Consider the following 24,750-nt stretch of genomic DNA (forward strand, 5'->3'; position numbering starts at 1 on the left):
GCTTGGACACTACTCACTATCCAGAGATGAGATGGATTACGAATTGAAGTCATGACCACTTTTTCGATGGGAGACGCCTCAACGTAAATTGACTGTAATCGAATAGCGTCCTGGAAATGAGGGGAAAATTTAGTTGTCTGTTTTTTAAACTGACTGTTTCGTATAATAAAGGCTACAAAAAAAAAAATTGAAGGCAATACTTCAATATGGGAGTAGAGCAACCGCTTCACATCGATATCGTCCTTGTCTTCGCCGAAAGGATAGCTGGCCATGCGTCCGAATTTCAACCACGAATAAAACAGGAAGAACTGCATTTCATTCAAGAGAAATCGTTATAGAGCACAACGGAGTGCAAACACGGCAATCGTGTTTCCAATACGCCATGGATAGTTGAGGGTCAGTTTACATACTGGAATGAAGTTGGCGACAGGGAAGTAGCCAGAAATAAAAGACACGGCAGTGGATTCCCATGTACCATCCGGTGCCAGTTTTGAAGGCATACGAGCCATTAACGATGCCAAACCATATGCGTACACAGCAATAGTCACTGCCTTTGTTTTGAAAACAGAATTAAACAAGCAAAATTTATTGACGATATGCTGTCTGGCAGTCACGTGTAGAAAGACATACCTGAATAAGCGCATACGGAATATTTTTGCTGGCAAACTTGATGGTATTGTTGCAAGTTTTCTTGAACAGCATCAAGCAGTCGAGGTTTTTAGTGTAGTCAGCTGGAACGTAATACATACCCTTCCTAGCGCATACTCGCAATAAGCCCAGATTCCAGTTGACGACGATGAGCGAATGATTTTTAACAGATGGTTCCATCTCCAGTCTTAAACGTTCATGTTCCAACAACAACCCTGTGTACTTATGCCATTTGAAACTGTTTTTGGCCTGATTAGATGGGCTTCTATCTTATAGACCTACCTTCGTTCTGTAGGGACATCAAATCGGGGAAAACTTCTTTCAGTCCGGGACAAACTAAGCGAAATACCAATGTCCAACTAAGGACAATCCATCTGGCGTATTGCTGTACGATTGCTTCTCCCTTTCGTAAAAGAGTTTTAATTTTAGACGAATTTCTGAGTAAATGATTTTTACAATAACTTACGTCTGGTTGATTTTCTTTGAGGGAGTTGACAAAGTAAGCTGTTACTTTACTGGTTCCCGGAATGGAATTTACCAACGAAAACCAACGCTAAACAAAATTATTTACCCCATGTAGCAACATGTTTTACTTAATACCTGCATGGCAGTTGAAGTAAAGAAACCCAGAAGCAAAACGATTTGCAACGAAGAGACAAACTTTGAGCAATAGGCAGCTAGATCTTCAAAATGGCTGCAAAGCAGAGAGAACTAGGTGAGTGAGAGTTGAAAATTGTAAAAAATTATTCGAGGATCATCATCTGACTGTTTATCAATATCCGTTAATGCGAAATCATGCACGACGGTAATGGAGATGTAGAGGGACATGTAAACCAGGAATTCCTTCCACACCAGACAGTAAATGCTTCCTTGCCACCTGACAAAAAGGGTAAACAATAAATAGTAAGGTAAATAGACAAAAGAGTACAATTCCTTTCACACTGTAGATTCAAACCTGAAAAGAATTTTAATGTTTTCACCAAAGTGGCTTGCTGTTGGTGTTTCAAAGTCTTTGTAATCCCACGAAAACTTTTTAGATAAACGAAGAGCGTTGCCAATTTTTTGCATGGTTGTCCGTGGTTTGGGGACTGGCCGGACTGCTTCTCTAGTTGCAGTATGCATATTAGCACGTTTACTAAGGCCTTGAACAAAACGATCTTCTGTTTAACCTAGTTAGATGAATTTGTTTCTGTTAGCTTCAACTGAGTAGCAGCGAATCGTTCTGCTCAAAGAAAGACTTATTCCAGTATGCATGATTTTCCCTGTTTACCGTATATCATCCGGAATTTGTGGTAGGACCTTTTCTCTTCTTTAGCCTACTCCTGCTTTAGAAAGAGAATGCGGTAATGGGTGCATAGTTCGTCTGGTAACCGTCAAACCAATGAAAACCTTTGATTTTTATCCGACCAATACAATCTTAATATCTCAATAAAGGAAACCAAAAATACCATTTTTCCACGGTTCACCACACTTCCTTTCCTGTCTGCCATTGTTGCGCAAGTTGTTTGTGAGTAGCATTGTACAATATTTGTTATTGCTGGGTGAAAACGAGGTCTTCGTTTGCGGCTACCTAAAAAATAAATTGACCAGAAGAATATCACATTTTGAGCCGTTAGATTTTCCATACATTGGTCAGTCTTCATAGTGAACAAAGCCTCAAACAGCATGTAGGAGACGACACTATTTGCATGGCGGGAAAATATCTCAACTAAAATGGCGCTAATGACATTGCTACTAGTAGTATTGTTCCTTGTCTGATTGCCTAGTCCTCATCACAAGGTGATTGGGCAACACATGATTTCTGGTTTCTCAATTCCCTCATTACCTAATTCCTTGAGGCTGTTGAGCTTCAGGCTCTTTATGACGACATATTCGCGAACACAGACAGAACACAGAAGTTTGACAGATGAGTTCTAAGCCTAGTTCAAGAATCTGTATGAAATACAAGAGGAGATGCGTTCGAGTTAAGACGCAGTGCTCAAAATAGCAGGACCGTTGCAATGTCTAGCAACAGTTCGGACATCAGAACAAGATGTTAGGACCACAATTTAGCACTAATTTTCAGACCTAAGGGTTTCACCAATCCCAATCTTATTTTTCAGAACATATCGGCCACGTGGCTCCGCAAAATCCAAATTTTCATATTTTGCCTAGGAGGCTTCTTAATATATCACTTAGCATCGCCAACATTTCATCTTTTAAAGCTGCACATGGAATGCACTTACCCAGTAAAGCACTACAAATTTTTAACTTAACGACTTTATCGTGAACCAATAGGCAGAACACAAATCTTGAGGATGGTGGTCAACCGGTCAACACTAACAGTCCCCTAGGCAGCATTGACTGCATTGCAGCCGATATCAGTGTGAACTGCGGAAGTGTGAATCCCTCCAAAATTAACCTTCATATCTTTTCTGATGTTGCCATATTTATGTGATAAACTAAAGCGCCCAGGTTTATTTTCAAATTTCAAGTCTCTCTTTTTTACGAGTCCTTCTTAGGTGAAATAAAATTTTAAAAGGACTGCTATTGTTAATTTTATTTTTTGAAAAACAAAGAATGACTAGAAAAGTAAAAGTATAAAAACAATAATAACAATGAAGAGAATTAAATGAAGTTCTACCGAAATCCTGTTATAAATGTCCCAGTGAGAAATGTTTTCCATTAGAATACCCAGCATCCGTAATAAAGATCAGCGTCAAAACGATTTAGGTTGTTCAAGCACAAAGTCCATCTTTGGGTACTGTGGGAGCTGGGCAAGCCGTGGCCGCCGTGCCCGATTTATACACTGGTGAAGAGAGATAATTTCCGGCGACGGCGTCTGTAAATTGTACATGAGAAAAAACCATCGTTTCAATAATATTTCTGGATGTCTATATCGTCAACAAATAGTCCGAATCTTTGCAACACCACTATTGGGACTAATTAAAATGTAAAAGAATAAAAAGTTATTTTGTTGGACTTACAATTGCAAACGTAAAATAGTTTGTAGGGATATCGCGGTTGGAATTTGGTGTCGTAATAAGAAACGATTCCGCAACCAATCTTGAACGTTGTTGCCCATACCATTTGAGTGTAGTGACCAATTACTCCGACAGGACTTGAACTGTGAAAACGTAATAAAATTTTAAGATTTACTTAAGGTTAATTTTTATTGTTTGAAAATTTTGCGTTTAATAACGTACGGGAAGGACGTTATGTAAGACTGCCTCATGGCTGCTACTTCATTATACCAGTTTTGAATCATACTTGTCCAGTTAACCGTCTTCATTTCTCTAGTTGAAAATTGGATGGCCAAGTTCTGACCAACTTTAAAGCGAGCTGCACCAAGATTGCAGTGAAAACAGATCAATCATCAATTATGAGCACTATGGGGTGATCGTCCCTGAGAATTGTGTTCCAGTAACTTACCAACGTTACGATCGGCATCGTGAGTGAAGACGCATTGCTGTGCGTGAGTCTGGGCCATAACAGCTATTTCGTCATCCCAGGTCTGTATGTAAAAAATTATATTTAGGCGAGGGGCCAAAATTAATTAATGAGCAATCATTATGTCAAAGTACTATTTCTCTCATGTTGGCAGCAGCTGGTTGAGGTCCGGGAGATCCACGGGTTTCCAATCCTTTAGCAACTCGACGACGCAGTTGGTTATGAATGCTAACGATCAATGTTTTGTCAGCAGCTGTAAAATTCAACTTAATGGTTCTCATACACGCAGTTCCATACGATGTTGGCTAAACGTTTCACAAATAATATTAAGAAATTGTTTCATGAAAAACGGAATAGTCACATTGTTTTGTGATAGTTACTTGCCTTATACTTGCACATAGTATTCTGGGCGCTTATGGTACAATAGTCGAACGACATGACCGACCTAGCCAAAACAAAAATTACAAAAAAACGCAACATGTTCTGATGTTTAGCCTTATTTAGGAGAACGTTGAAGACAGGTAAGAAAAAGATGATAACCGGGATGCAACTGTTTGACTTTATATAGTACGGAACCCTAGGGTCGCTTCACCGATGTCGGCAGGTGGAGGCTACTCTTGTAGAGCTTATTTAAAACAAATGAAATAATTATGCGTGGCTTTCAAAGTTAGTTCTGATCAAGGAAAAAGCAAGAAGTTGACTGACCTGTTCACTTGAAGCGTACTTACATGAAGTCCTAAGTGAAATGTTTCAACACCCAATCTGCCTTTCCGGTACCGTAATAATTGGTTGTAGATAGAAGTCCATCGTGGAGTTCAACAGCCTGCCATTCCCAACTTTGAATGAAAACGCATTACGCATTTTCACTCACCTGACAGTGTTAAATCCATTACAGGCCATTCTTATCTACCATAAAATTAATTTAATTATTCATGATCTTACTTATATATGCTGATGACATCAGCTGGTACCAGCGTGAACCAATCGGCAAAGGTTTTTCCGGATTTCGATGACTTCTACTTACAATAAAGATAAAGACTGGTGCAAAGTAGACAGACAACCACTTGCGTTGCACTAAAACCAGCATGCGGGACACGGGTAGCCTAGTAAACAATTTCTTCATTCCAACCCTTTCACCTTGCTAGGTAATACGTTTCATTTGTTGTTTTATACAGTTTCTACGGCGCCCTTTGTTTATGCTCGTTTTATTTAGACGCGATGTCTCATTTTAGTTTTCCATATGTTTGAAACATGCAAGTTTTGCTTTGTGCTAATGGCAATAACCCACAGTAATTCTTTTTTCCTCTTCTTGAAGTCCTACTAAATAATCCAACAAACAAGGTGAAGCAAAAGTATAATTGGTAATTTTTCCTGCCTGCTTGGTAGCAATTTGAATCCCATGGCTTACGAAATGACATTATGTATTAAAGAATGTGAAGTTTAATACAAAACAGCAATCAATCTCTCATCTCTCCCTCTTCATCATCTTCTTCGACACCTCGGATGTAAAGTACATTGTTACATCTGACAAGAACTTCACCCAAATTACCAGTGCAGCTTCCATCTATATATTCTTCTGTGTTTGCCAACTATACAAATATAGAAAAACAACCAAATAATATATCAATTTCAGCAAACCTAACTACACATGTTAGCTAACATATACATTTTTCTTTTCAATGTGCTATGTGTACCAACAAACAATTTTTTGATATGAATTACCTGAAGATTCATGTACCCATCAACGGAAACTAAATAACCTTTGTATTCATGGCCCCACTTAAGCTTCACCATGATCGGTTTACCGGTTAATGCGTTAAGAAATGGTTTGGGATTGATGGGCATAGGTGCCTGTAAATATAAAATCAACATTTTAGATTTTAGAAGAAGACCACCAAGTGAGAATTTTTCTGTTTTACTTACTGCCATAGCTTTTGATTTGTTGATTCAACGAGTTAAACAAAATTGATCGAATGTTTGACAAGATAGTCCAATGCGGACGGCGTTATTTTACACGGTCGTTCTAAAACGCACGGCAAATATTCTAAAGGAGTTGCCAAATCGCCTAAATCAAGATGAGGAAAAAATTTTAAATTTATTTTACTTTAATTTTAGGAAACATTTTACAATGGGATAATGTAGACAAGAGCAAATTTTTGTAAGAATATTTGTATTATATAGCATTTGAATGCGGTGAAATTAAATACTGGGACTGGGAGCAAGTCGAGCAACGATCCCGGATCTCCGTACCGTATCACAGTGAGAACTTCCGTCACTGATCTCATTTTGTACACAAATTCCTTAAAAGATTTATGAGCAATAATCTAGATTATTTTATGCACGATTTAAATAGTTTAGTACGCCACGGAAGGGTCAAACCGACTTCGTCCAAGGCAAATCAACAGTGTAGAATTTAGCCATTTAGCCCTCTATGATGAAACAAAACTATTCACTTTCGTTTCACATAGAAGCCAGTGTTTCAAAAAGCTTGGCCCGCTTAAAACATTTTAGGACATTGGGCGGTTAAAAAACCGGTTCCGGTTTCGTATGCCTGTTCGTTCCGCGCAATTTCCTTAAAGGTACGATACCGATATAAAATCTGTGCAACTTACACCGCCAAGGGTATATCCCTCTGCCCAGCTGTGTCACGAACCGTTATACGTGGACACAACAAGTTGCTGACACTCTGCCTTTCATTTTGCTCTTTTAGCTTTGACCGTTTGACGTCACTTTTTGATTGTTTTTCTTCCTGTTTGTTCGAAGACCCGTCAATACTTTGCTTTGAACAAACAATAGAATTGAGTCTGCCATGGAACTATTTTGATAACAAAAGCTGTCTTGTCTTTCTCTTCCTGCTGTTGAAATAAGATGTTGGGTAAGTAAATAACTCTCCCTTTTTCCAACGCCGTTGATTGTTTTATGTTTAGTTGACGACAGTCAGGCTTGTCTGCCAGAGCTGGTTTCCAAAAGAAGCAAATGTGTTTAAAGTTCACCATTGTTTCTTTTCAAATATTAGGAAAGGTATGGATTTTGATTCGTTGGGAACCACATACATCTTCCCAAATGTGATGCAACCCCCTATAGAGCTTGAAACTGTCAACCCCTTGCCTAGCAGGGGTTGGCCAGGGGGAGTAAAAGGACATGTTCGCTCGGCAAGTCATGGTGTCATTGGTGTTTCCTTGTTAAATCCCACGTTACATCCACAGCCATCTTCTCCATCTCCTGCAATTGGATTATTAGAGGCAGCCTCAGGATTGAGCAAAGCAGAAAGGTCCTCTCAGGATGTCTCATCTACCAATCCGACAGTTCTAAAACTTCCATATACAGGTAATTTTGAAATTCTATCATTCTATTTTTCAAAGTTACACACTTCCCATCAATGTTTAATGGCATTAACTTAAGGGGTTTTGTTGTGTTGTCAACTTTCTTTTTGTGCTATCCATTTTCCATGTATTAAAGTGTTCTTGTTTCTAATAGGAATTCTACGTCAAGGCCATACAAGAGCACTTTCGCAAGGTCAGATTCCTAATCAACAAGTCCAGCCTACTAAAGGACACAGTCGAACAGGCTCTAGGACAGATTTTCTCCTGCCACCTGGCCACCAGGATCGAACAACCAGTGGTGCAGCCCATGGTACCAAACACAAACGGCAGGTTTCTCGAACCCTGTCGAACGATGTCTTTACCAAGGGCCATTCACGACAAGCTTCCAGGACAGAATCGATTTACACGATTCGGCAGACGCGAATTCCATGGGTCAACCGCTTTCTTTTCTGGAGACAAGTAAAAACTCCTGAACTTCCTCGTATGCGAACTGTCGTACCCAACCACGCTGTACCACCCAGTGTTAAACCGAAGCATCATCCGAATAATGCCTACAGCGACAATGCGATTCGTACCTCCAAATATACTCCGTTGTCCTTCATTCCAAAGAATCTGTTGGAACAGTTTCACCGCTTCGCAAATCTCTATTTCCTATTCATAGTGCTTTTAAATTGGATACCAGCTATCAGCGCATTTGGCAAAGAGGTCGCTATGATCCCAGTGATCTTCGTCTTGGGAGTCACAGCTATCAAAGATGCATTCGAAGATCATCGTCGTCGACAATCCGATCTGCGCATCAACAATTCTACCTGTCGCGTTTATCGGGTAGAAGAAGATCGCTACGTCCGTGTTCTGTTTTCTGAGGTGAAGGTCGGTGATATCGTTCACCTTTCATGTGATGAAATCATTCCCGCTGATCTTCTTCTACTCAAATCTTCCGAAAAACAAGGGCTCTGTTTCATCGGTATTGTACAAAGAAATCCGTTACCATGTCCACCAAAATTTTAATCATTCTTGTTTCACCTCAACACCGTTACAGAAACTTCCAATTTGGACGGAGAAAACAATTTGAAGCAAAGAAGTGTGCCTAAAATGATGCTGTCGAAACAACATCACTTCCAACCTAAGGCGTTCGTCAGTCATATCGAGTGTGAAGCTCCTACCACAAAAATCTATCAATTCCATGGCGCTATCGTCAACCCGGATGGCTCACGAGTTCCCGTTGGCCGAGAAAACCTTTTACTTAGGGATTGTGCTCTAAAGAATACGGATTTTGTCGAGGGCATTGTCGTTTACGCCGGCCACGAATCCAAGGCCATGCTTAACCACGGTGGCCCACGATACAAAAGAACGCAGTTGGAACAAGCCATGAACATGGACGTTGTGTGGTAAATAAGATAACGCATCTCAGGTTTTCCGAAGAACTTCTGTTAATGACTCATTGAACATATTTCTCAGGTGTGTGGTGATTCTGGTTTTACTTTGCCTAGCCGGTGCGTGTGGCTGCGGGTTGTGGTTAAAATCCTACATACCATATCTTCCGGTTCCGTTTCTTCCATTAGTAAACTTTCATGGTGGCGATGACATTCTGGCAGGGAACGATCCCGATCCTTTTTATCAAGCTTTCCTTGCTTTTTGGACATACGTAATTATTTTACAAGTGATGATACCCCTTTCACTCTACGTGACTATCGAGCTGGCCAAGCTCATACAAATCTATCACATCCATAATGACCCTCACCTGAGGGATCCCATTACGCATCAGGCGATCGAATGTCGAGCGCTTAATATCACAGAGGAACTGGGCCAAATTCAGTACATCTTCTCTGACAAAACGGGCACGTTGACTGAAAACAACATGATTTTTCGACGCTGTTCTGTTGGTGGTATCGATTACAATCACCCGCAAGTTAATAAAGATGCACCGCCTTTAAAGCCCGGTGAGCGCCAAAAGATTTATCCAAATCCAAGACTGCAAGAAGAGTTGAGACAGTTTGAAATCCAACGTCGAGCCATCAACGAAACTTCTGACTCAGACGTTGAGAGCAGGTTTGCTGAAGTTTTTGTCCTGTCTTTAGCTTTAGTTTCTAATTCTAGTTTCTAATTCTAGGCCTCACATTAATGTGCAAGCTAGAAGACTGGAAGAATTCTTTCTTTTGATGGCAGTCTGCAATACAGTAGTGGTGGCAAAAAAACCCCATCGTGATCGCATGAATGAGGTTGGCCAAATTGAACTTTCGGGCGTTGATTGTTCTGTTCACATTGCTGTCGACGATGGTGAAAGCTTCTCGGATCGTGGACAGTCACCTTCTATTGAATCGGGGTCTGTCAGTATGTCTTCCACAACGTTAATGGTTCCTCCTAACTTGAATAGTACCCCGCATTCCAATAACGTCCTCGATCAAAACACAAACGTAACACCTAAGCGACCAGGAAATTTGTCTTTCTTTTCTGGTGAGCTGTCACTATTAGCCAATTTGCCTAGAAATTGAAACTGATGCAAATTTTGATTATTTTTATTACCGTAAAAGCAGGAAGACATTCAGCACGTTATCGGCCGTCCAATCAACATAACATTCAACGGCCTTTATCACCAATTGACTCTTCTGCAGAAACGACGCCATCTGAATCGCCAGCTCCCTCTCTGAGACCACGTTTTCTCCAGTTGCCCAGTTTGGCTTCTGCCCAGTCATTTTTCAGCCTAAGGCGATCTTCTACCCCCACGTCCGACATATCAAATTCACTGCCGGCCACACCGTCTAGTGATAGGAAGAATTTTTATGAGGCCGAAAGCCCCGACGAATTGGCACTGATTGACGCATCCTGCTGTTATAACATTCGCTTGTTTCAGAGGTCCGTCCACCATGTCGCCGTCTCACTTCCCGGTATTATGGCAAAACATAAACATAAAATATGGATAGCCTCGACGTCTTATGCTTTCTTAACAGGTGAAGGAACGCTGGAGTATGAAATACTGGAAATTTTGCCTTTCGACTCGACTCGTAAACGGATGTCAGTCATTTTGCGCCGGCCAGAAACACGTCAAATCGTCGTTTATTGCAAGGGAGCAGATTCTGCAATCCTTCCCCGCTTAGCCTACACTCGTATGTAAACTTTCGGTTATGATTGACACGTTTATGATCAATGACATTTCCCCCCCTCCTTTGTGTATACAGAGAGTTTTGCCGAAAATCAAATCATACAGCGAACAGAGCACCACGTCAACCAATATTCGAAGCAGGGTCTTCGTACGCTTGTTATGGCCAAAAGAGTACTTAGTGAGGAGGATTTCACCATTTGGCTAGTGGCGCACAACGAAGCAAAAGGGGCACATGAAGGTCGAGAACGTCTCCTCTATGAATCGTACTGTCGGCTAGAAAGGGATTTGAGCCTTCTTGGCGCCACAGGCATTGAAGATAAATTACAGGATCAAGGCGAGTTTAAAAGAAGCTAATTGGACATAACATGTGAAGTAACTTGTTTAAAATATTGCCCACCTTTCCAGTGCCTGAAACTATAAGCTGCTTGCGCAAGGCTGGCATCGTTGTCTGGGTACTTACCGGTGATAAACAGGAAACCGCTGTCAATATAGCTTACGCCTGCAGTTTGTTCGCTCCCGACATGGAGGTGATCAAGTTAAACGCTAGAAGCAAGAACGCTGCTGAAGCCGCCATCCACTGCCATCTCGACGCTATACAGAGAGAGCTGGTTACTGTTGGTATGACGCGCTGATACGTTTATCCCAATAAGGTTTCCAGTTTTGGTTTAACTTTTTGTTTCTCTTTCCCAGCAAACGCGAATGAAACGGGTAATAGGCTACGGTCCTTTTTCCCCCTGGCATCCGATAATTCCAGCATGGTAGTGAAGCGTAAAGCTTTGGTTGTTGACGGAAAAACGTTGCTGTAGGTTCTACTCGTAAACATGTAATAAGGCATTTGATTTGAAATGTTTCTTGTGTCTACAATTGCAGGTATATCTTGGACAAGCGCTCTAATCTGCAAAAACCGTTTCTCCATTTAACGCGCCACTGCGCTGCGGTTCTGTGTTGCAGAGCTACGCCACTCCAGAAAGCGTTTATTGTAAAAATCGTCAAACAGCAGTTACACATCCGCACTCTTGGCATCGGTACGCGCCACAAAGTTTACGGCTGTTTAAAAAGCAAAAGCTAACAATAAAATAAACTACTTAATCCCTAGGTGATGGTGCCAACGATGTGTCAATGATTCAAACAGCGGATGTTGGAGTAGGAATATCTGGTGTCGAGGGTAGGCAGGCCGTAATGGCCTCCGATTTCGCCATTCCGCGCTTCAGTTTTCTTTTGCGGCTACTTTTGGTGCATGGCCACTGGTGTTACGACCGGTTGGCACGCATGGTTTTGTACTTCTTTTACAAGAACGCCGTAAGCTATTTCACGCTTCATGAGTTTGGCTGTACGTGGCCCATTTATTTTTGTATTTATTTTTTGTTTTTTTCTCCAACAGAACTTTGTCTTTGTGATATTCTGGTATCAATTGTACTGCGGCTTCTCAGGAACAGTGATGGTCGACCAAATTTATTTAATGTTTTTCAACCTCTTTTTCACGTCGCTCCCTCCACTCGCTATGGGTATATACAATCTCCAAGTTCATTTAATGCGCAAAACAGTAATGCTTGCGTCTGGATGGTTGTGTTTTTAATATCCATATTTCATGCGTTCACAGGGATCTACGATCAGAGTGCTTCAGCGGAATTACTCCTCGCTCAACCTACTTTGTACGCTGTCGGGCGTGAAGCTCAGCTCTACCGCTCACACTCTTTTTGGGTGAATATCATCGACGCTCTCTATCAAAGCACAGTGATTTTCTTCATAGCTTACTGCGTAAGAGCACTTTTAGTACACGTTCACGTTGTAGGTGGCCGGAGGAAGAAAGCGGCTTGTGATATGATTCGCTCTTCTCTTTTTTCGTGAACAATTTTTTAGGCTTATAGTGACACGGTCGCCGATTTATGGGAATTTGGCACAGTAGTGACGTCATCCTGTATTTTTGTCATGTTGATACACATGGCATCGGAGTTCAAATCCTGGGTAACAAATGACAGTTTTTTTTGGATGCATGATTACAACATCTTTCTTCCCTCTTTCAGACTGGGCTTCACTTCCTGTCATTATTTGCGTCCGTCTCTTTTTACATGGGCTTTGCCCTAACCTACAATGCCGTTTGCGTCGATTGTCCCGGTCTCCCGAATCCATATTGGGTTATGCAGCATTGTTTGACCACATTACTCTTTTGGGTCACTCTAATCCTCACCTGCGTGTTGGCTTTCATCCCAAGGTAACGTAATTTGTTGCTATGGCAATACCTCGTTTTCTTTTGATTCCCCATTTATTTTTTGCTCTTAGGTTCACCATTAAGGCTTTGTTCTGCCTAATCCAACCTTCAGTCGTTCATCAAGCTCTGCTGGAACAAAAGAAATCGGAACGGAGCAAAAAACAAGACCTGAGAGTCTCCTGGTCACGAACTTCTACGCGCTTGACGGTTGTTCGTACCACCGATCCATAGAATCATCGCTCGTAACCAAAGTTTTCCCTTTTTTATTTGCTTCTCTTTTTTTTTTTTTGTTATTATGATTCAGTCTGATTTTTTCTTTCCAATCTCTCGACCTGATGAAAGTTTTGCTAGCCGAAATCTGTTGTGCCGTCTAACGGCATTTGACTTTTGCGATCTTCCGCGATTGGTTTCAAAAGCACACTAGCGAGAATCTCTTTATTTTTCATTAGAAGAAAAAAAGAACTAACGACGAAATAAAGCACATTTTGCAACGATTCCTATGACGCGGTGGGATGATAAAGATTGACGTAATCGACGTGCGACGAGTGCCTTAAAAAAAGAAAACTAATGTATTTTAGATTTGGTGCTTTATTTTATTGTTTTCTTCTCAGTTGAAAAATCCTTTTCCGCTATCGGAATTCGAGTTTTTTTTTTTTTCCCTCCGATTTCCATAGTTCCTCGTGTAAGACCAACCACGAACTTATATTCCTATCTCATTCATCTTTCTAAAAATCTCGAATGTGGGCTGCCCTTTTGTTCTAGTTCTTTGTCACCTGGGTAAAACAGTCCAATGGCCGGTGTACTACAGTAGGCTTTTCTTCCGTCGTCGTTAGTTGTTGGGTTTTATTTTGAATTTGAAATTCCCTGTCGTGCCATACTTATACAATCATGTGCAAGAAGCAGAAAAAAAAGGGGCGAGGGAAAATCCAAGTGCGCGCGATTCAAATGGGAAATGATGATGCAGAGGGTATCTCTCTTTACTTACGACACGTTTCTCTCTGTCTTGGCGTTCAGGAAAATAACTAAAGGTGAAACGTCAAACTTAAAAAAAAAACAAGCAGTCGACGTTGTTTTAGCCTTTTCAAAAACTAGTTGACTTTGGTATGTTTTGTTATATATACCTGAACGATAATGATTTACCTATGAAGAAAACACCCGTAATATTTCCTTTTTAATGTGTTTTTTTTTTAGACAATGTGTAAAACATGTTCCAATTGTCATAATGTACCTTGTCTACGGCTGATTAATCCAACATTTTTTTTTGTTTTGTTTTATTGAACTAAATCGTAATTTTCTCTTGTTTGTGAAAGGCAACGAACGGACTGGACTCTCTTCATTTTTCGTTCGTTCGTGAGCCGTTCTTCCTTGCAGCCCTCTAGCACGTTATGTGCGTTCCACAATTGTGATGTGCATGTGTGTTTGAAATATATATATTGTTTTAAAATGAGCATTTCACGTTGGTGGATTGACAGGAATCAGAGAAAAGTTTTAAAGAAGAAAATCAACTGATATAACGTAACGTTTTTTCTTTCTTATGTCTTTCAAATTTTCTAATGTTTTATAACAATTGAAATTGTTTGCAGGTTTGGTTGGTTGGTTTTTGGTTTACACCGGTAGGAGATGAAACAATGCCCGGAGGAGACGAGCTCAAAGAAATCTAGGTAAAAGATGGCAAATAAGAATGTAGTAAAAACAAATTGAATTGTGCTTAAATAGTCCAAACTTGAACTTTTTCGGCCACGACGCAGTGGTTACTCCTGTCATAGTATGAAGAGATAATGTGAAGACTATCCACATATCGTTCAATTAATTGGTCCAATTCGCCCTGACGGAATACGTGATAGTAACGATGAAGAGTGACGGAATTGCCTCCACCGCCATCGCCTGTGTTGCTTCCTGCGGCGTCGCTCGGCAACGAATCCTGCGAAGTGGAAATGCTCAGCGACGAATCGCGATCGGCACTTCGTTGTCGCTGGTCTCCACCGCATCCGGCCAGGAGCATTTTATTGAGCGGCTTAGAGCAATACTCGTCGTCACCGGAACTGATGGTCTTGTTCCCTAGTGTACGAATGCAAGGGCCTGATCCGGTAGTGGAAGGAATTTGACGGAATCCGGCCAAGGATGAAATAGAAGCAGCGACGGATGCAGCAGCACAATTTGCGCCTCTCGATCGTAAAAGCGGAAGAGTTGACATGAATCCTGCCGAATCGTCGGAATTCTTCCGCATTTCGCTGGTTGTACTGACGGCGGAAGCGCTCGAACTCTGGCGGGCACTCGAATAAGACGGAGCGCTAATTGAAGAATCCAAACTAGACGTCGAAGCTGAAAAGGAACCCTTGACTTTGTCCAGTTTCCATTGTTGTTGCTGCCCACCGAAAGGTTGTTGTTGTTGTTGTTGTTGCTGGAGCGATTTATTGTACTGGAACGCGTCTCCGAGTTCGGCACCTTCTTCTTCATGGCATTCATCCAGCGGTCCCAAGGAACTTCGTACTTTCCATTCTTCCACATCCGAATGCACTTCTTGTTGTTGTTGTTGTTTGGTGCAAGAGCCGCCGGATGAAGATTCACCCAACGATGGAGATTTAGATTCTTGAGAATCCAGCGTTCCCGTAGCTATCAAACTAATCGGCGAAGATTGATTGTTACGAGAACAGCAAGTTTGCGAAGAACTTCCCGTCAATTGAGCTGGATCTTCGATGGATGCTGGCCAACTATCACTGGAATCTTGTTTGATCAAACTGTTGTCCGCCTGCTCACTGCTGACGAGATCGCACGATGCGGATGTTTGGAAATCGAGAGAAGAACCGCTTAGAATCGTTTGCCTGCGGTCCTGGAACGCCGGCCACATGGGGTCTCCCACACTGATGACGCTTCCGGCTGAGTTGCTGGAAGAGCTTTCACTGGTGGTACTGCCATTATCGCCGCAATCACTGTCACTATCCATGTCGTCCGTCTCTGGGTTGAACACCTCGAAAGAGAGGAGCCGATGGGCAGGCCGCGTTTGTTGCTGCTGGAAAAGCGGAGCTTCCGATCCAGTTGAGCTGTTGTCATCGGCTTCCCTCAAAGGGGCCAACGCATCCGGCTGCCTAAGGCACGATTGTCTCTTGGATGGAGAGTTGGTCGTCTGCTGGCCTTCTTGCTGAACCGTCGTCATTCCGGGACTCTTAACCGCTGCCGCATTGGCGGATTCCGCCAATTCCGTCGTAAAAGAAAGCAAGGTGGGGAAGACTTTGACTTTAGGCGATCCGTCAGAACTGCTCGATGAATTATTCCTCGTTTTAGCCACAGATGGATCGACCAGCAGTCCGCCCGTCTCCTGTTCGCCTTTGGGATCCGTCGGCCTCGGTACGTAAATGACGGAGACGCAACTGTCTTCCGAGTCGACGCTCGTATCACTCTGCAAGCTGCTGTCTTTCGAAGATGAATCCGATCCTTCCTCGCGCTGGTAACTCAACCTGTGCGGATGGACGGATCGCGGAAAAGTCAAATCCTGATCGGCGCAACAGCGCGGCAATGAGAAATTAAAGAAATCCTCTTCAGTAGCCACGGGAGGCAGACGTCTAGGTGATGGGCTCATTGGTCCGCTAGACGATTCTTCCGCTATACCCCATCCACAAAAGGATTTGATCCGCTTTTCCAGTAACGATGGTGGCCTACGCGCAGGTGGCAACGGTCGACTCGATGCCGGATGTTGTGCTTCGCCAGACGTCGGAGAATCCAGCAACCAGGGCTTGTCGCAATTTCGGTCGTCTAGCAATAAATGAGCTTTGGATGAGGAGGAGGATGAAGAAGAAGAAGAGGATGAATCACCCCGGAGTGTTTGCCAGATGCGGACGAATCCATTGCGGAGAGAAGTGAAGTCTTTAAGAGCTTCGCCGATATCCGACGTTGCTGCTAACGGAGGCGGAGGAGATGGTCGCAGAACCGGAGGCAGTTTGGCTGCTGGCGGAGCGATTGAAGGCTGTGGCGGTGCTATCGGTTTTGGAGGCGGTTCCGCGACCGGGACGATTAAAGGACAACTAGATGGCGCACCTGACCAGGTGACTTGACGTGGCAATAAACTGTTCTTCAAATTTTCACGCTCTTTCAACCGTTCGGCTGATAGTAACGAATCGTTCATCGATCCTTGTTTGAACACCCTGGGCTGCTGTTTTGGCAGTGAACTAGAAGGTTGAAGGACATCTGTTGGAGCAATTGTTAAACCTGCATCATCCTCTTCTTCGCAATAGGATTCGAAAATTTGGACGACTCGCTTTTGTTTGGTCAACATGGGCCTGACTGGACGACGCATTTGATCCTGATCTGTTGATGGTGGAGGCGAATGAGGAGCTATTGGCCGGTCCATTTCGCTACCGGGCGAGATGAGGCTGCTGCTGGCATCCTCCTCTGAAAGCCGTTGCCTTAACCAAGAACTGACAGAGACGGGCAAAGAATGAAGCAAATCGCTGAGGCTCAGCGACCGATTACCGTGCGATTGCTGATGCGGATGTTGAGTTCCAGCCGAAGAAGAGCATAATACTCCTCCAGCAGCCAAAGAAGAGGAAGACGATCGTCTTGGCAAAATGGGACTGATGCTGGACGAAGAGTCGGCCGCATGATGGCCAACTACCGGCTGTTCCGTACCGAAAAAGATGCACGAATCACCTTTACCTCCTCCCAAAGATGGTGGACTACTCCGACTGATGCGCTCGTTTGTCTGCGTCGTTCCAGCTGCTGAACCCAATCCGCCGTCTTCTTCCGAGTCTAAATGACGCAACTCAATGGGCAGTTCATTAGAAGGATCGACAGCCTCGAACGCTGCGCAGCTCCAGGCTCCGTGTTGATGTTCAATACTTTCGCCCAACGTAAACCACGAACGTCGCTGATGTCCATTACCCACTGCCCGTCTCGTACTCGCAAGTTTCTAACCCGAGAAAAAAACAAAAAAAGAAAACCCAAAACAATGTACACAATTTGCAAAATTTTAACGAATCGATCCGTGCAGTTTTGTCCGCTCTGCAGCGGAATCGATCCCCCGGGTCTTTTTAATGAGATGCATGTCCCTCTAGTGGTTCGTTATTTTTTTTTTGTTGACACTCTTTATCTTATTCCTTTGTTTCTTAGTGCATAACTCGAGTGAAAAAAAGGAAGGAGACAAGACAAAGAGATGATTACTTGAAGAGCTTTGCGAACGAAACTGTAGCACGAATCGCTGGGCGAGGAGAGATCGGATGAGCTCTGAGAACTGCAAGATGGCCGGTGAGGATCGAACGAACGGCCTTTGTGATGATGATGCGGACGATGATGTCGTCGTCTCGTGCAAGGCGCTGCATCCTCAACAATGGAAGGGACTCCGGTGACCAGACAATCGGACGGACTTTGCTGCTGGATTCGGCCATCGCAGGTGACATCCAGATGCTTTCTACTCGATTCAATTGTTTAATAGAGGACTAGATTGATCGAACTAATTATTATTTTTTGTTTGGTTTTTACTTGCTACACGAATAGCAGGAATCGCTCTCGGATGTTTGAGAATAGGCGTGGTAATGAGTGACGTCCTCGTCGGATGTCGTCGTCGTGGTAGCGATAGACTCGTGCTCGTTGCCGCCTACATCCGCTTTCTCTTCGCTGCTGGAACGATCAGGTGTGCGCCAAGGTACCAAAATATCTTGAGATTCAAACTGTTGATAAACAACCCGTATGTTTAGCTCATTATAAATCAAATGAATTCCTTCCAAATTATATCCCCCCCAAAACAAAAACGACATTCTCAGATCGTTAGGTAAATCAGCTCTGACGAATCACTGGAAAAAAAAATGTTTCTGATTTTCCGGCGGTGGGGACGTAATGACAGGCAATCGCTTCTTTTTAGTATCTCATTTGGATTTCTGTGCTAACAGGAAAAAAAAAAATCGAAATAGCCGAGGGATTTTTGGGGCGCAGGGTGACATTTATGGAAGGGAAAGAATAGCGAATGAAACAGCCGTTTTCCCTTTTCCCTGGAGGATGCGTAGTACAACTAGACATCGTGATAGATCCCGCAGCCAATAAAAAAAAAAAAAAAGAAGAGTTCTCTCTAGTTACGGGTTTCTTTTTTTATTTTTACAGTTTCAGGATGCGTTACAGATTTATAGACCTGCAGGGGTGATCAACACGATCCGTCCGAGTGCTTCAGAACCTTTTAGTACCTCAATTTAGCTCACGTGGATCTATTGGAACCTGTAGGAGTATATGTGACAATGGATAGGTTGTGTAATCAAACCCGCCAGCTCGACTATATTGATTGCACGTACTAGTCACCCGACCAAAAATTGCATCGGGACACATAGACGGAAGCTATCCGGAAAAGAAAAAGAAAAAATGTATTAAAAGCTCCTAGTCTGGACGGAACTATTGATTCTCGGTTGTTGCTGACTGCAGCCTACTCACATGGCCGTGTGAATTGCGCTCTCTCTCTCTCTCGCTCTCTTTCTCTATTTATAAATAAAGTGGTCGACGCCACGGTTCTTTTAATGCACGACTGCTGTCTGCGATTCCCTTTTCTTTTCCGTGACATTGATCCAGTGAAAACAAACACTTCTTTTTCGTGATTCTTTCATGCTTTTTGTTCTCCTCCTCCGTAGGATGTCACTATTATTTAGGCTTTGATATATTCACATCCGAAATAAGACTAACCTTTCGATGTCGTTGCTCTTTGGCCCACACGGTGATGAGGATGCGTCCACCCACGCGCAGGATCCGCGCCAACTCTCTCAACGCCCGCACTCGCCTGTCCCTCGTCGCCAGGTGACTTTTGAACACGACAAGATAATGATGAGTTTCTTTTTCCGGGACAATTCTCTGTGACAATTGATACGGAATGAATCGACTTACTGAATAACGGCGATAGACAATGCGGCGTCGAAACTTTCGTCGCGATACGGCAGGTTAAGAGCGTCACAAATCAGCACCTGTACATCGGCGATAATGCAAACAAAAGCAACCTCAAGTATGAGAAATCTTTTTCAGCTGTTTTGATATTTACAGATCAATGGATAGTATTATTTATTTATTTTTCTTTTATCTTCTTTCTTTACTCAAGGCAATTGGTTCACAGCGCCTTTTTATTTCTACGAGAAAACGACGCCACTTTTGTCCAATCAATAAAAGATCCGGGGTGAAAAAAAAAAGGGAAAACCTAAAACTCCCGTTCATTCATTGGCACCGACCGTGTAATAATTTACACCCATTTATATTTTATTGTTGACGAAACCAGCAGCAGCCCTGTAGACTTTTGACTCTGAAATCCAAACCCGGCCCTGATCACTTAGTAATGGAATATTATATGTAAGTACAGTTATATTTTCTCTCCATTCTCTACCTACGTATCTTATCTACACCTCTATAGAAACGTGTCATTTAAAAAGAAAATGCTAATATTCATATTTTAAAAAGCATATTACGTAAGTGCACTGAACTCAGACAACCAGCAGCAATTGAAGGTTTTGATGCTCTAATCCTTTGACGCGAACCTTATTTTTCTTTTGTGGGATTATGCATTAGGATTTCTTGTTCGTCTGCTTCAAATGTACATCTAAAAGTGTGTACACATATGGATGGACAGAGAGATATCGATCGAACGAGAAGATGCGACTCACAAACAATTTCTTTTTTCTTTTTCCATTGAATAGAATGCGGAACTTGCCATTTTTCCTTTTCGTGTCAATCCGACAGGAATAAAAAAAAAACAGAAATGTTTTGACTTTGCCCGCATCAGTAGCCTCTCGATCGATTCATCAATCTCCGTTTGACTCTCTCCTTTCGCATACGGAGACATGGATGGATGTCCCTTTTTTCTACGCACAAAGTTGTTTGATACGCCATAGTGTAATATGTACATACATTATGCGGCTGTGCTCGATTAACTGTCTACCCAAAAAGCAGGGAGCGGATGGTGTGTCATAGCTCATGTATCACTACGTGCACGTAGAGCGGGAAAGACCAAAAAAAAAAAAGCGAACCGATACCTCGTGATCTTTGCGTCGAGCAACGTCCACTGATGCAGCACATCGGTCTGAACCTACTTTGAAGATGGATGGGTTGACTTGAAGGTATTTACCGTTACCGCAGCCTGAAGCGTCCATGTTAATCATAGAGAGATTCAGAATTTGTAGAAACAATGAAAATAATAATTATGTTTTTAAAATGTTATCACATCCTACGCAGGGACGACACGTGTTTAATAAAACGGTGAATATGGGGCCCTTTCTCCCGTTACAATGTAAATAATATGCCTATAGTACATGTTTGATATGATCTGACTACATATTTTAAAAGCGTGTTTGAATAGTGGACTATTTGAACGTAGGAGGTACCCGCATCGCAGACGAGAGATCCGGGTTCAAGCTGTTCAAGGAACTGGCGGACACGAGGCCATGGCCGGTAGCGCTCCTCGGAGAAGTGATGCGACAGCTGGTCGTAGACATCTGTAACGATATTCAATATAGACGGCCATATTTACTGAAGCTTAGTAGGTAAACTGAAGCACAACAATTTTGTTTTTTTTTCTTAATACTAAAATGAGAATTTAACTATTTGAATGTACCGTGCACGTAGGCTTTTTCCAAGGCTAGCGAACGTGATTCCCTTTCGCGTCTTTCCAATTCGCTGCTCTCCGTCGTCGATTCCACCGATGTTTTCATATCGGCGGCTCGTGTGCCGCACCGCCACCAGTTGGTGCACTCTGCGCCGTTTTACCACGACGACGTCGTCATCAGACTCCCCCCCCCCCAAAAAAAAGTATTTGAATAGTTCCTTACTCCAATGCGATGCTACCCTGTCCGCGTTTGCTAACCTGATTTTTTAAAAAATCAAATTAGAAAAAAAAAAAATAAATTAAGCGTTGAGCTCAATGCAAATTTTTATGTCATAAATGTAGGGAATTATTGTATCCTAATCAATTTTTTTTTCCAGGAAGATTACAAAACAAACGACGAACATTGGTGCGCTTTGTCCAAATCGATAGCGCGGGCTTTTGAATTCAATTCCAAGAATAGAACGCCTTTTTGACGCGACGATCTGCACGAGGAAAAGTGAGCTACCGTAAACTTTATGATAGATTGAGACTCGTTCTCTGTGCGATGGGACCAGCTTCGTTGATATTATATAGAGACGAGCAAAAAAGGTCATTACATACAACACCAGTCAGTCACTCGGTCGGGAGAAAACAACCGCAATCGATTTTTCTTTCCCTTTCATTCGTATGCCACCCATCTTTCAGCGAACGGTGCGGGTATCGTTACTAAAAGTCTAGGGGGATTATTGCCATGGATACCTGAACTATGTAGAGCTGCGTGTATGTGTCAGCTGTATATATACAGATAGAGACAGATGAATCAAGCGCGGGATTACGTTCAAAACTGCCGTCTAATATTCACTTTCTTTTTTTCTCCCACAGAGTCACGATTGCAAAAGCAATATGGCTGATATTTTATTTTCTTGGTCTTATTGGATGTGTTACAACTTATATATCCGACCGCTGTCTTATTTGCTGATGTGTCATAACTTTTTATTTAGTAGGAATCGGGTTGCGAAGAATTATGTGTTGACACGACACTATTGAATTTAATATTTGCGACATATTTTTTTTTTTCTTTTAGGGAGGAAAGAAAAAAAAAGTCTACCTTTCTTTTTTAGTGTTGATTAATGACGTCACCTAGTTTTCTATACACGCGCACATTTCCGGTTTCATTGACACAACAATTAGACGCTGGCCTTTGCCGGAAACGATTCCTTTCACTCGGCTGGTTTCGAAAAAAAAATATAAAAAAAAAAAGATTGAACCATCAATCTTTTTATTTTTTCGCTCGACTTACTAATTACATCAGCAATTGTTATTTCCATTCATTTTCTTTTAAATATTAAAAGACAAAAAGAGGAAAAGTTCGATCGTGTGTGAAGCAATTGTTGTGGCGTTGAAATTATTAGATGGCGAGCAAACGATCGACATTGCAAATATAGGCCTTTATAGACACACACACACTATTTAGATATTGTATATATGGTGTGGTGTGTGAGATGACTCGAAGAGCGTATGGAGTATATAGCGTTTTTTTTTATATATGTACATAGACATTGGGGTGGTGGTACACCCGAAGAGCTATACGGTACAGGGAGGGGTGGGCAAAGAAGAGAAATCGATTCGAACCACCGGAGACACAGAGACAGAGGAGGTTGGCTGCTTACTAACCCTGCAGGGTCTCTTGTTTGATATACACTATTTGATCTCGGCCAACAATAGACACAACATCAAATACTTGAAATCGTTCACAACACACAGGAAAGAGAAAATGGATTTTAAATTTTACCTTTTGTCTTTTTCACAGGGATCGAATCCGGATGAATTTGACGTTCAAGTTTGCAAATAAAAGACGGAGATTGATGTGTTGGTGATTATTACTGCTACATGATCGCGAACTAAAGAAGCACTGCATCAGTCGGCATTTAGTAGTAGCGGGACCCAAACACACACGTACAGCGACTTCACGCTCCCGCTCTGCACTGTTACCTCTTTTTAGCGACTACGGGGCAAAAGAAAGAGAACAACCAAAGTTAAAAGGAAAAGCGTCGTCCGTTCCCCTATACAACGTATTTTCAGTGCCACGGTCCTGCGTGCTGGTCTTGCCCTGAACGCAGACATTCATCCGCGGCTGCCTTTTGTGTTACGTATACGCGGCCGGATCCTGCGCACTCGGTACTTGCCCACCTTTCAGTCTTTACCCACGCAGCATGGAATATAATGATGAACTTGTTTTTTTTGTTTTTTTAAAGATGTGTAGGAAACAAAAGGTTCTTTTTGCTTTTTTGATTGATGAAAAGTTGAGGCGGTGTGTCACGTGCACTGGGGGGGCAAATAATCTCGCGTTTTTATAACGCTGTTATATATTTATAGTTTAATTTACATGGAAGTAAAAACAAAAGAGAACGGCACCTGTTCGATTCTTTCGAGCGCACCGAGTCACGTAGAAAAATGATTACAAAATGTCAAAGGCTATTGCGGTGATCCGGCCAAAGGTAAACTCATTTCGTGTCTATCGATGTCAGGCGTTCGTGATTTTCAAAACCGAGCTTATTCATCATCGAGGCGGATTTTCCGTCATGTTTCAGGAGGCTGGACTTTCTTTCCGTTGTTGTTGCTAAGGCGTTTGTACAGGGAAACAAAATTCTTGCTACCGTACAGAGGGACGTGATTGATTCACGCTCTTCCATTGTTCGTGTGTGTTGGCAGCTTAAAAATTCACAGATGGTCAAATAATTGTTTATTGTTTCCTACTTAGACAGTTATTGTTATTTTCATTATGAAAATCTTGTCTAACGGCCCAGAAGCCCCGAAAGCTCCGCAATTGTTAAATGGGTTATCCGCAGCTACCGTACCGCTGTTTAAGCGAACACTTAAGCCTTTCTTCTGCCCATCACTCACAAGAATTGCTGTAATTGTTGCTGGGCGCAACCGCTGCTTCGATATATTAATGCGGAGTAGTAATGTATTCGTCCCTATTGTGTATGCGGACACGGCAGGAGCCGTTGCTGCATGACTGAAATTCAACTCGATGCACTATTGCCCTTGCCCCTCTTTTGTAATATAATCTCGTTTAACAGCGGATCGATTTTCTGCCGTGAATCTCTTGTCCGATGCGATCCTTCCTATCTAGTGGCCAATTAAAATTGTGCGCTCCTTTCGTATTTGCCGTGTTGTCTATTTTATTATCGGTAATCGTTGCTATTGATTTCCTTTCCCGATGGATCAGATACTTTAAAAAGATCCGCACAGCAATAAAGAGTAAAGATTTTCTATTTCAATCAATCAATTATGTTTTCAACGATTTTTCTACCGCTAGATGTCATTGTTTTTTGTTTTTTTAGTGTATCAAAAACAAATTTTAATTTTAAAACGCGAAAGGCTATCGTAATTCTTATCAAATTTTAAAACCCTTTTTCCGCTTTCAATTTCGATTGAAAAATTCATGTTGCTAAACGCTTGTAACACTGACCGCTAGATGGCAGTTTTCGCACGCAAGCGTCAT

General features: G+C 42.3%; 5 protein-coding genes across 8 annotated transcripts; 1 reads left to right on the plus strand and 4 right to left on the minus strand.

Moving 5' to 3' along the window:
- Nucleotides 1-299: 299 nt before the first annotated feature.
- Nucleotides 300-3,025, minus strand: LOC116924950 (bestrophin-2). Its single transcript, XM_032931573.2, has 10 exons — nucleotides 2,874-3,025; nucleotides 2,097-2,218; nucleotides 1,919-2,011; nucleotides 1,604-1,817; nucleotides 1,415-1,525; nucleotides 1,249-1,342; nucleotides 1,115-1,201; nucleotides 931-1,051; nucleotides 631-863; nucleotides 300-551 (listed from the first exon to the last, which is right to left on the minus strand). The coding sequence occupies exons 4-10, from the start codon at nucleotides 1,768-1,770 to the stop codon at nucleotides 333-335; spliced, it is 1,032 nt and encodes a 343-aa protein (XP_032787464.2). The 5' UTR covers nucleotides 1,771-1,817; nucleotides 1,919-2,011; nucleotides 2,097-2,218; nucleotides 2,874-3,025; the 3' UTR covers nucleotides 300-332.
- Nucleotides 3,026-3,172: 147 nt separating this feature from the next.
- On the minus strand, nucleotides 3,173-5,423 carry LOC116924953 (venom allergen 5). 2 transcript variants are annotated; one of them, XM_032931579.2, is made up of 8 exons: nucleotides 5,251-5,423; nucleotides 5,020-5,180; nucleotides 4,462-4,948; nucleotides 4,212-4,382; nucleotides 4,060-4,141; nucleotides 3,834-3,969; nucleotides 3,615-3,754; nucleotides 3,173-3,469 (listed from the first exon to the last, which is right to left on the minus strand). In XM_032931579.2, exons 3-8 carry the CDS (start codon nucleotides 4,555-4,557, stop codon nucleotides 3,366-3,368), a joined length of 729 nt encoding a protein of 242 aa, XP_032787470.2. In that variant the 5' UTR covers nucleotides 4,558-4,948; nucleotides 5,020-5,180; nucleotides 5,251-5,423; the 3' UTR covers nucleotides 3,173-3,365. The 2 variants fall into 2 exon arrangements, with proteins under 2 accessions (XP_032787470.2, XP_032787471.2); XM_032931580.2 differs by having other exon boundaries at nucleotides 4,462-4,702; nucleotides 4,783-4,948; nucleotides 5,020-5,341.
- A 58-nt stretch (nucleotides 5,424-5,481) lies between these two features.
- On the minus strand, nucleotides 5,482-6,142 carry LOC116924955 (small nuclear ribonucleoprotein F). The gene is made up of 3 exons (XM_032931582.2): nucleotides 6,001-6,142; nucleotides 5,800-5,928; nucleotides 5,482-5,666 (listed from the first exon to the last, which is right to left on the minus strand). The coding sequence occupies exons 1-3, from the start codon at nucleotides 6,004-6,006 to the stop codon at nucleotides 5,535-5,537; spliced, it is 267 nt and encodes an 88-aa protein (XP_032787473.1). The 5' UTR covers nucleotides 6,007-6,142; the 3' UTR covers nucleotides 5,482-5,534.
- A 552-nt stretch (nucleotides 6,143-6,694) lies between these two features.
- Nucleotides 6,695-14,156, plus strand: LOC116924940 (phospholipid-transporting ATPase VD). 2 transcript variants are annotated; one of them, XM_045175028.1, is made up of 18 exons: nucleotides 6,695-6,952; nucleotides 7,094-7,404; nucleotides 7,555-8,364; nucleotides 8,440-8,788; nucleotides 8,859-9,449; nucleotides 9,511-9,854; nucleotides 9,932-10,285; nucleotides 10,349-10,504; nucleotides 10,577-10,834; nucleotides 10,906-11,118; nucleotides 11,191-11,302; nucleotides 11,371-11,525; nucleotides 11,597-11,799; nucleotides 11,882-12,005; nucleotides 12,101-12,258; nucleotides 12,361-12,465; nucleotides 12,525-12,712; nucleotides 12,781-14,156. In XM_045175028.1, the coding sequence occupies exons 2-18, from the start codon at nucleotides 7,101-7,103 to the stop codon at nucleotides 12,938-12,940; spliced, it is 4,584 nt and encodes a 1,527-aa protein (XP_045030963.1). In that variant the 5' UTR covers nucleotides 6,695-6,952; nucleotides 7,094-7,100; the 3' UTR covers nucleotides 12,941-14,156. The 2 variants fall into 2 exon arrangements, with proteins under 2 accessions (XP_045030963.1, XP_045030964.1); XM_045175029.1 differs by having other exon boundaries at nucleotides 6,696-6,952; nucleotides 9,935-10,285.
- Nucleotides 14,124-23,705, minus strand: LOC116924941. 2 transcript variants are annotated; one of them, XM_045175030.1, is made up of 9 exons: nucleotides 23,035-23,705; nucleotides 21,273-21,521; nucleotides 21,043-21,153; nucleotides 20,695-20,798; nucleotides 19,562-19,638; nucleotides 19,364-19,478; nucleotides 18,182-18,369; nucleotides 17,864-18,110; nucleotides 14,124-17,612 (listed from the first exon to the last, which is right to left on the minus strand). In XM_045175030.1, the coding sequence occupies exons 2-9, from the start codon at nucleotides 21,367-21,369 to the stop codon at nucleotides 14,418-14,420; spliced, it is 4,134 nt and encodes a 1,377-aa protein (XP_045030965.1). In that variant the 5' UTR covers nucleotides 21,370-21,521; nucleotides 23,035-23,705; the 3' UTR covers nucleotides 14,124-14,417. The 2 variants fall into 2 exon arrangements, with proteins under 2 accessions (XP_045030965.1, XP_032787449.2); XM_032931558.2 differs by lacking the exon at nucleotides 23,035-23,705 and having other exon boundaries at nucleotides 21,273-21,591.
- Nucleotides 23,706-24,750: the final 1,045 nt, after the last annotated feature.

The sequence above is a fragment of the Daphnia magna genome, linkage group LG6 (genome assembly GCF_020631705.1).
Source record: "Daphnia magna isolate NIES linkage group LG6, ASM2063170v1.1, whole genome shotgun sequence".
Taxonomy (NCBI): domain Eukaryota; kingdom Metazoa; phylum Arthropoda; class Branchiopoda; order Diplostraca; family Daphniidae; genus Daphnia; species Daphnia magna.

Coding starts and splice junctions, on each gene's coding strand:
- LOC116924950 (XM_032931573.2), bottom strand. CDS start 1,770: ATGCATACTGCAACTAGAGAAGCAGTCCGGCCAGTCCCCAAACCACGG. Junction 1,526..1,603: donor AACATTAAAATTCTTTTCAG/GTTTGAATCTAC, acceptor CCTTTTTGTCAG/GTGGCAAGGAAGCATTTACT. Junction 1,052..1,114: donor TCAAAGAAAATCAACCAGAC/GTAAGTTATTGT, acceptor CTTTTACGAAAG/GGAGAAGCAATCGTACAGCA.
- LOC116924953 (XM_032931579.2), bottom strand. CDS start 4,557: ATGTTGCGTTTTTTTGTAATTTTTGTTTTGGCTAGGTCGGTCATGTCG. Junction 4,142..4,211: donor CTGCCAACATGAGAGAAATA/GTACTTTGACAT, acceptor TTTTACATACAG/ACCTGGGATGACGAAATAGC. Junction 3,470..3,614: donor ACTATTTTACGTTTGCAATT/GTAAGTCCAACA, acceptor TACAATTTACAG/ACGCCGTCGCCGGAAATTAT.
- LOC116924955 (XM_032931582.2), bottom strand. Junction 5,667..5,799: donor ATGGGTACATGAATCTTCAG/GTAATTCATATC, acceptor ATATTTGTATAG/TTGGCAAACACAGAAGAATA.
- LOC116924940 (XM_045175028.1), top strand. CDS start 7,101: ATGGATTTTGATTCGTTGGGAACCACATACATCTTCCCAAATGTGATG. Junction 8,789..8,858: donor ATGAACATGGACGTTGTGTG/GTAAATAAGATA, acceptor CATATTTCTCAG/GTGTGTGGTGATTCTGGTTT. Junction 9,855..9,931: donor AAATTTGTCTTTCTTTTCTG/GTGAGCTGTCAC, acceptor TTACCGTAAAAG/CAGGAAGACATTCAGCACGT.
- LOC116924941 (XM_045175030.1), bottom strand. CDS start 21,369: ATGAAAACATCGGTGGAATCGACGACGGAGAGCAGCGAATTGGAAAGA. Junction 20,799..21,042: donor ATCTCTCGTCTGCGATGCGG/GTACCTCCTACG, acceptor TGGACGCTTCAG/GCTGCGGTAACGGTAAATAC. Junction 19,639..20,694: donor CTCGACGCAAAGATCACGAG/GTATCGGTTCGC, acceptor GCCGATGTACAG/GTGCTGATTTGTGACGCTCT.